Source organism: Montipora foliosa, chromosome 1 (genome assembly GCF_036669935.1).
Source record: "Montipora foliosa isolate CH-2021 chromosome 1, ASM3666993v2, whole genome shotgun sequence".
Lineage (NCBI taxonomy): Eukaryota > Metazoa > Cnidaria > Anthozoa > Scleractinia > Acroporidae > Montipora > Montipora foliosa.
Window position 1 is genome coordinate 14,180,503 of NC_090869.1, and position 10,000 is coordinate 14,190,502.

The following is a 10,000-nucleotide window of genomic DNA, read 5'->3' on the forward strand; positions in this document are numbered from 1 at the left end:
AAACTATTCCCAGTAATAATAAAAATAATAATAATAATAATATTAATATTAATATCAATATTAATACTGTAATTATGCACATTTAAGTTGCAATTTCTTGAGAGGTTTAAAAATACCATGTATAAGTTTAAGGGTGTTAGGTTAACCCTCTAAAGGCTCGAGAGGCCCCCCATCATTTAGAGTTCGTCCTATGCAACCATTCATGACGTTCTCATGCTTGCGTATTTCTAGCGCTCCGATGGTTTTACGCGTGCAGATGTCATGGATGTTCCTGTGGAGGATTTCTCAAGAGATATCTTGCATGGATGGTTTGTTATGATCGATCAAACGTGAATGAACCGTCTGTTTCACCATTCTAATATGTTCTAAATTTAGATCAACAACATCAAATAATGAGCCTTGGCATTCCACTATTGTACTAGCTTTTTTACATAAACCAATCTTGTATTCATAATCTTCATTCACTGACGAAGCTCTAAACGGCGAAACCTTTGAAGTATTAAACCGATTACAAACATTTATGCCTCAATAAGTTTATTCCTTACCGCATATATACGGTTATATATATATACAATTAAACAGTAATCATTAAAAATACTCAACGCAAGTTTCCAGTCATCACTAAAGGGATATTCCACGCAGCTGTTTTTCATTCAGACCCCATGTTTCTCAGGTGACCTCTTTCTTCCAAATTTGGGACTTGATCTATTTTACTTTCATCAACTCACCTCATACTCAGCTTAATAACCAAGTTGCCTGCTCCATTAGTTGGTTTGATTCTCAGCAGGTTCAGCACAGTCTACAATGGGTTTGAATCCCGTTTGCACCTGAATTGTTTTTCAGGCTTTCAGATCTTTTCACACCTGTTTAAGTTGTGCACATACAATGTTACTGTAGAAATCATATCATTCGAGGGCTCTGCACAAAACAAGTAAGTGGCTCTTTTCAATCATCAAAAATAATCTTTTGCCAAATGCTGTCAAACTGAACTAAGGCAAGTCAGGTCCAAAATCAGAGGTAACTGGCTAAAGAAAAGGTCCAAATAATGCTTTCATTGACCACATTAATTTTTGGTGAAAACTAGAACAGTCTACAGAGGAAGGTAATTGTACAATGACCATGATTTGACATTTGGTGAATGAAAGTATGAAAAAACCAAACTTACAAAGTTGATGCATACAGCCCTTGAATTAGATGAAAGAAAGAGTTGACTAACATTGAAACTACATGTACATGTACATGTATGTGTCTGGCATCATGTTTCGGACGTAAAACTACTAACTACAGTAGTTCACTTGACAGGATTGTCTCACATGATAACCCTAAAAAGTCAATGGCTCTCTCAAATTGGTTGTCAGTAAAGGTATTAGTCATGTGGAACCCTTTCACATCTGGTTTTGATTGGAGTCAACGCCTTTAACAATAGTTTTAATGTGAACAACGATTCTACGATCGCACTTAACTATGTGGTCGGGTCACAGAATGTGGACTTTGGAATTGAACTGGATAGTAACATTAAAAAAATCCCCAAAATACTGTGAATTTTAAAGGTAATCAGGTAAAATTCCTTCGAACAAAGTGTAGGCTACCCATAGCCTCTTGTTTTTATTGGGAAAAGGGCAAGAATATCATCATCATCATCAAAAATATTTAATTTACTTTCTAAAATACATCAAACCGATTATCAGATTTCAACAAGGCTGCTGCCTAAGGAAAAAATTTCCGGAGACCTTTGGGCTTCCAACATTAAAAGTTAGTAGCCCTAGGCATTTTTTCAAGAGGCCAGAATTAGTTAATTAAAAGTGAGGATGAATCACCTCCTGATAAGTTAGGCTCCCGTTTGGGCTACTCGTTCAGAAATGTCGTCGCCCTCTCTCACAAGTAAGGCGACCCAGGCGACGGGGCGACCATTAGGCAGCAGCCTTGTTTCAAATTAGGACTGACATACTTACAACACATGTAACATTGGTTTTAGAGACATTTTGGGCAGTTGTTATTAAGGTTGAAATCTCACCCAAATGTCTTTGTTGCCATGCTGCCCGCACTGGGCCAAGGGTAGATTTTCTTAAGCTTCAGAACCCCCCCCCCCCTCCCCCACAGTTTCATTAAACCATGTGCTTTGGGATCGGCATTTTGTTTGTGTGTACCTCCTCCACAAACTGAACTCAATCACCCCCCTTTTGTACTGGACATTGGTCACCTTAATTAACACCCATCAAATCAAGTTGTACTGAGAGTAGTGACACCAAGAGCCATTTAAAATGCAAAACTTGCAGATATTGATAATTTCTCCATATCAATCAGCCCTTAACTGCACTTGTAGTTCATTAATTTTCAACAGGAATCATAACGATTGGATGGGAGGCAAGGAGTGAAGTAAAGAACTCCGTGAAATAGAGTAGGAAAGGGATCCCTTCAGAGCCAGGTTGAAGGAGAAATGTGAAGAATTCTTGTCTAAACTCACTGAAAAATGTCGGGAGTAAAGATTATATGTACCTAATAACACAGAAAGCCCAATGTTTGCCCCTCCCTCCCCACCAAATACTGAAAGGTGAAAGTGCATTATAAAATTATGCCAATTATTGCAGCTACAGTATGCACTGTCCTGTCACTCTAACACAAAAATGTGACTTCCATTATAAGCCCAGTTGAGATCTACCCTGCTGGCCCATAGATCATGAAAAAAATATTACCGGTAATATTAAAAAGACGCAGAGCTTAACATTTTCCGGGGTGTCATTTCACTTACCAAACATCCTCCAAGAAACTTGCGCAGCTCATAACACTGGTGAAACAGTTGCTTTGATGCCAGTGTAAGAGACCCAGCTGTGATATCACTGTGACCACCAATATATTTGGTGCTGTAAAAGGAAGTTGAATTGCAATGAAAGTTGGTTGCCATGAAGTTGACAAATTTGCAAACACTAGAAATTGGGTGGTGCATCTAAAATTCTGAAGCACTTGACTGAAATTAAAGACATAAAGATGAGAAGTGTTTTTACTTTATTTAAAATCAAAATTCTTTTCAGTTTTCAAAGATCCTGTTTCAGATGCTTTAATATCTCAGTGGTCGTATTTACAATAATTATAAATTTGTAACAGCCAAGGGTAACTTCCTGTTACATAGGCTGCAAGATAACGCCATTTTTCAACTACACTGTAGGATAAAGAAACAATCATCTTTGGACTGATAAGAAATTCCATGTCTGTAAGCATCTGAACAATTCAACAAATGCAAATACTACAATGCATGTTTGAATGTTTTAAATTGTAGATTCAACTAAAACTAGACATTCTCTTAAACTTAAGGATGCTCTCTACATCAACCAGTTAAAACCGTCCAGAACTAAACACACAGTTACGACACAACAGTACCTTTTGTTTTCTGTAGTGTAATGATTAAGATTCAGAATGCTTTGTAATTTAAATTTTTTAGTAGTGATATAATCAAATGTATCATCATTTATCTAGATAACTGTAAGGAATCCCTCCTTTCATAAAACTGATGATGGCATGAGTCATGCCAAAACATTGCAAAAGTTGTTTTGTAACTCTTAAATTTATTTTAATACCATCTTAAGTTGAAATTCAATCAATCTCCTCCCTTGATGATTTGGCCCTTTTATCAAGTTGGTTCATTGAATTAAGTGTTTTGCTCCCCTTCAGTAAACTCTGTTCACATTATTATCCTCAATCTCCATCAAGCTCATTTTTTCACTTAGCTACACACCACTGACTCTACAAACTAAGGTGATTGATTCACTTGAGTATCAAGTATTTATGAGTCAATGAGTTAGAGCAGTTACCCTAACCCATAAAATGAAAGCTAAAATTTCAGACAGTGCTTAGGCCTAATCACTGAAACGAGGGCTTAGGCTTAATCAATAAATTATTGCCATATTATTGACTGTGAGTCTCATTGACTCATTGACCATTTGACTCATAAATCATGGGACCTCGATTCACTTGGATTTTCGGTTAGCAATCAATATCCCTGTGAATTACAATGATAGCTAGTTCGCAGTTTCATCATTGCAGTCTTTACTGTTACTGTAAGAGATCTGTTGCATTAATTTTGTAATGCAAAAAAATTCCAAAATATTGTCTTAAAGTTGTTTCTGGTTTTCCATGTTTGAGGATGATTGAGCAATGACTAAATGTAGGAACAGGCTCTTACCAACTATGGATGACAACATCAATTCCATGTTGGATGGGTGTCTGATTAAATGGTGAGGCGAAAGTGCCATCAGTCATGGTAACAATGCCAAGAGTTTTGCCAAGTTTACCAAACTCTTCGAAGTCCATCAAAGTCATAGTTGGGTTACATGGTGATTCACAAAAAAGAACCTGGAAAAAAGATTTGAGAAAACTCAACCTCCCAACCTCCCATGCAAATATGAAAATAATGTCAAAAAAAGAAAAAAGGACATAAATTATTGTAGGATCTTAGGTTTTGATAATGTTGTGAAGTACAAGCCAGAGATCAATGACCTGTCCCTTACTGGTCTCTGTGGTGTTTCAATTAACTATAAAAGGTGAAATATACTGGTACTAACCTTAGTGCTTGGTTTGACTGCCTCGCGATACTTCTCAGGATCTGTTCCATCTACAGAAGTAAATTCCACACCAAAACGTGAAAGAATATTTCGCACAAGGCTTAGTGTTCCAGCGTACACCATATTTGGCATCACCTGTATATAGGAAGACATTATTTTGTATTGATAAATAATTTTATTGGTTAAATGCTGCATTGGATAACTGTAATATCATGCAGTAGGTTCTTCATCTTACAACAGAACAGAGTTAAAGTTAATTCATGTATCTCTCATCAAAGATCTCAAACTCTCCTGAGGAAATTTCCCTTTACTGTATAAATAAAGGGAGAATACAGCCTGTAGTTCAAAGTAACATTTGACGAAGTAACCAGAGAATTCTCCAATCCTCATAATTATTACCTTGTGAACACCCTAGGAATTTGAGCCTGGAATATTCGTAATTCCAATCCAGCACGACCATTACAGGTAGGTAAGATAATTATGTACTAACCAAAACCTCAGAGATTCTATAACTTTTTCAGGTAACACACATACCACATGATCACCAGACTTGAGCAAAGCCATCAAAGCTGTGGTAATTGCAGCCATGCCGGATGAAAATAACAATGTACCATATCCACCTTCCAAATTATTAAGTGTGTTCGATGCTGCTTCAGTTGTGGGGTTTTCCCAACGACTGTATATCCAGCCACTCTGAAAAAAAATCAGCAATGTTAAATCTCTCTTATCCATTGATAACTTACATATAATTATTTGGCAACACAAGGATAATTGAAACATCAGGAGTTCTAAGACCAAATTCGAACTAACATCCTCCATAACACCGGTTGGGTACAGCTCTACCCATTGACAAACAAGTTCACTCCTGGAGATCTAGGCCATTAATGAACTCATTGACTCCTGGGTCTTCCCCCTTGATGAGTAAAATCATCTAGCGTTAGACAGAGTAAAATACTTTAAGTATGGTTGGTTCCAGCCGGTTTAGGTGTCAAAGAGTTTTAATTAATCACTATAAATCACTGGTTTTTTGTTTATCCGCTGGATAGCGATTTATCAGGTGGATAGAGTTATCCACCTTTTGAACCACCAAGGCCAAGTCTCTAACCCCACTCTAACATTCATAAAAGCTACTGTAACCTTTGGCCTAAAAACTTTTGTTTAGGCCTAATTAGGCCTATGGTTAGCTTTTATGAATGTTTAGGATACTTTCTGTATTCGTAGAACAATGACCTGTGACCTGTGCCCTGTGCCCGGCGTTGAACAGCATTTGGGTGTAGGAAAATAAACTCCTTGGTTAATTTTTAATCTGGGATTAGCATTAATTGGCTTTTGAGGAACTGGGCCCTGTAGGTTCTTTTTTCCTTATTATTCTCTTTTTTGTTTCATCGCCATTGCGTTTAATTAATAAAGAGAGAGAGAGAGAGAGAGAGAGAGAGAGAGAGAGAGAGAGAGAGAGAGAGAGAGAGAGGGAGAGAGAGCGATTTGATTCTTTACGAAATCCTGCTTTGTAATTTGAGAAGGGGTCATGCAGTCACACGTCTGTGTTCGCATTGATGGCAATGACCTTTAAAGCAGTTTGATGATTAATTTATGTCAGCAATACTCTTCGCTTACTTTACCACTAACCTTTCCCGTGGCAAGGTCCTCTCCATGATCTACGGATGAAATTTTGAATGTTGATGAAGAATAGATCGGAACGTTGATGGGATTCGGTTCTTCGACGGGAATATATTCACTACCCACCGCCAGTGATTCGAAAGCTTTCCCCTTAAGTCCATTGCACATCAAACGCTTATCGCTCATTTTGTCACGGTGTCTGATAGAGGCAAATTTTACAAGCTTCCTCGCTTCAGTTGAAGTCTTATATTCGTCTCTTTCCCAAAAAATGCTTCGTAACAGCTCGTCTTCACAAATACGTAAGCTTATAGGAAAATATTAGTTAAAGCGCCCACGCACTGGTTCATTATCAACAGTTGTCATGCGTTTGGCACAAGTGCCACGTCGTCATTGCTCAGTGAAGCTGCAAGAAAACTGCATAAATTACATATCGATTACGGCACGGTTTCATTTCTCTTCACAAAACAATAGGAAATTTAAAACGAAACTCACGATCATGACAGTGTGGGAAGTCTTGAGTTATCTCGTTGCATTGGATATGTTCTTTTTATAATTAGTCTAATAAACTCAAGCATATTGTCGCATTCTCAACAGATTTTAATAGGATGGATATTTAGTCGAATAGCACAATGGTACGTTCTCTGGTTAATCCAATTTCAAAACGAGTGGACTCTCCATAAAGCGTGCACTGGGTTACCTGTGGTACGTGTTACGTAAAAACAGTATAATTACTGGGTTGCCGTATGTCAATTCCAGTCGGAAAATGGGTGGATTTCTCCGTTTTCTTTTCCGTGTCGGTAAAAGTGTTGCCTGTCACTCCCCTGGTAAGTGGTGTCTTTGTGCATAGAGCCTTCTGCTCGTATTTTCTTAGGATCGAGAGGGTAGTGGAAATGCGTAGATTTCTCTGGTGGACACAGTAGAATCATTAACTTAGCCTGCAATGGCGTCGAAAGTCATGTAACGCGAATGGCGTTTTAGTGGATCCTCAAACAAGATATACCCTTATGGAGCTCAATAATGGAAAGTCAGTTGGATAAACTAGGCAGGCGGTGAAATACAAACACCTGGAATCTTAAAAGCGACGAGAAATGGACTTCGACAACAATCTATCGCCCGTCGAGCCGAAATCAAAGTGAGCTGTATTTTTTACCAAGTGTGCTGGTTAGACTTTCAAGTCTTCTCGGATAAGGACTATAAACCGTAGGCCCCGTCTCACAAATGTCTTCTATGTTCATAAGTTCCCTGTGGGACGTTAAAGAACCCAAACACTATTCGAGAAGAGTAGGGGATAAAGTCCCCGGTGTTGTGGCTGTCCTGTTCTCTCCAGCAGAAGTGGCCGGCTTGGCGGTGATGTCTCTAAAAAGGCTTGTGGTGTATGAGGCCACCTAAGCAGAAACAGCCACAAGTCAAAAAGGGACTTTGCCGAGTGCTGGAACATGTAGATGTAGATGTTATGTGGAACACTGAAACCAAATGGAAAATTCTCTGGTAACTTATGGGTTCAACAAAGACAGAGAACGAATGGAACACCTTAAGTGGATCTGTGATCAACTCTGCACAGTCTTCAGTAAAAAAATAATTAGAAAAGTGACAGCCAAGAATTATTTGAAAGAAAGCTTGTCGTCTATTTTGTGCTTCATTATTCTAGGAAAAGGTTCTTCATGGAAACGGTTTGATCCTGAAATTTTGCTTGTCGTAATATTGCGCATATTTGACACGATTAAGTTTTTCCTCTTCACGCACATAATGAAATAGGAAGGGGTTTTTACCTCTAATAGCAAATATGTTGTTTATTTCAAAAAATTGTTCCCTGGAAAATATGAATTCATCATGTTTATGATATGCGAGCTTAACTGGATAGTTTTTATGGCAATAGTAAAGCATTTTCGTGTTAAAATGAGGTTAGCGTCTTTCTATTGTGCTAACTTAATTAAATATAAATATACATTCTGCCTCGCGATTTTGTTATTCTCGTCAACCAGCAATGGCGTCGAAAGTCATTGCAACGCGAATGGCGTTTTAGTGCATCTTATGTTGTTCAGGTTTCAATTAAATGTTTCGCTGGAAAAGGATTGTCTGTGATATTTTCTGCCTTTGTGAATTATAATATCATGTTGTGTATTGAATTTTCGAGCTTAAGGTTGAAATGTGATACGGGAGGATATTTTTAGTATTGCTTTGTAAGCAGGAAAGGTTCACGACAATAAACAGGTCCGTTGGAAGCGTGCTTGAGTCTCAACAAAATGAGCCCCAAAATCAGCAAAATATTGTGACGCCGATGAATACTAAAGTAGCTGCTATTTCCAAAATGATGGAATTACCTGGTGATAAATAACCTCGTCTTGGAGAGTAAATTTTTGACTTAGCGGAAACAATGGTCAACCTCAAGAGTTTGGGCGATTGTGATCTTTGTTTTGACTTCGCTCATTTATTGTCAAACTTTATAACACTTGACAGAAAAAGAAACTTACGGAAACCCGGTATCTTGCCATCATTTGACACAGATGCTTCACTGTTTGGCGAGTAAACATGCCGCGGTAACTCAATCACGGCGCCCGCTGAATTCTGGCAATGTCACTTCCGATTTGCGATTTATTTGTGCAACCAAAAGTACAATAACAAAATTGAATGTAGCAAAAATCTCCCAAAATGTTTGTCGCTGATCGTAACTTTTTATATTCTATATTCACGGTTCAAAATTAATGTTGTTTTCATGTCGTAAATATGTTATTCTAGAGCGACCATCCTGAAAACTTCCTTCTGCTTTTCTAAAAACTGTGTATCAATTTACTTTTGCATCAATAATTGTTTTTGCATAAAGCAAGCTAACAAAATCTGTACCTTGCTGAGTTCGCATTTGTTAGCGTTAATAGTATTTTCGGTCCAATGCTTCTGTTTTACGAAAGGGTATATGTTTGAGGTCACCCATCCAGATACTAACCCCGCCGGATATGAATTAATTTTAGTAAACTTTAGTATTACAAAGCTGTCAGATGCTCAGAGGGCACGCTTAAACTTGTGGTGAAAAAAGTTGTGAGGAGCTTGAAAATTATCAACATGTCAGCCCAGAAGCCAATGTTTCTCACTTCCCATTTATTTTCTTCAATCTTTCTGGGTTCAGTACTTTGCTGGTAACCACATTTCGTCTCAGGCTATTTACCCAAGACTTCTACCATGGCACTACAATGATAGACAATACCAAATCAATATCGTGCACTGTTAGAGCTACATATTACGCAAGGACAACTTGAATCTCCTGGAAGACAACACACAGCTCAGTTGACATTTTATATGGAATAAATACAGCTCAGTTGACATTTTATATGGAATAAATCGCTGTGTTACTTCACTACCACACGTAAGCAATGCGTGTCTATTTTTTCTAAAGAGGACAGGAATTTCTTCTTTCTGACAAACGATTAATTAATAGGCCGGTAGCCAGGTTTTTAACCTCAGAAAAGGATCTGTTTCATCGTACGAACGTGTGAGGACCTGTGAACCAAAGGGCCTCTGCTGGTATGACTTCTGGGTGACCCCTTAGATGGTCTTAATGACCCCCCAACTTGGAAAAAATTGTCTGGAACGGTGCACGTACCACAGGCAACCCATTGTACCCTCACGGAGGGTCTAGTTTTTTCAAGTGGGGGGGTCATTAACACCATTTGAGGGGCCACCCAGAAGTCGTGCCAGCGAAGCCCTTTGGCTCACACGTTCATGCGTTTAATTATTTTGTAATGTCCTGTCCCATTTTGAGGTCTTTTAGTTTTTTAAGCTTTGGTAATACATTCAGTTTAAAGATAACAAAACACGCTCTTGAGCAGAATTCA

At 38.2% G+C, this 10,000-nt stretch overlaps 1 protein-coding gene across 1 annotated transcript in view; it reads right to left on the reverse strand.

The window, feature by feature from the left end:
* LOC137989473 (cystathionine gamma-synthase-like) overlaps positions 1-6,863 on the reverse strand; it is a 12,999-nt gene extending 6,136 nt beyond the window's left edge. The window contains exons 1-6 of the mRNA XM_068835312.1: positions 6,666-6,863; positions 6,183-6,576; positions 5,091-5,249; positions 4,557-4,691; positions 4,178-4,347; positions 2,750-2,861 (exon numbers count right to left, since the gene is read on the reverse strand). Coding sequence (XP_068691413.1) covers positions 2,750-2,861; positions 4,178-4,347; positions 4,557-4,691; positions 5,091-5,249; positions 6,183-6,359 — 753 coding nt within the window. The 5' untranslated portion in view covers positions 6,360-6,576; positions 6,666-6,863. The remainder of the gene's footprint in view (positions 1-2,749; positions 2,862-4,177; positions 4,348-4,556; positions 4,692-5,090; positions 5,250-6,182; positions 6,577-6,665) is intronic.
* Positions 6,864-10,000: the final 3,137 nt, after the last annotated feature.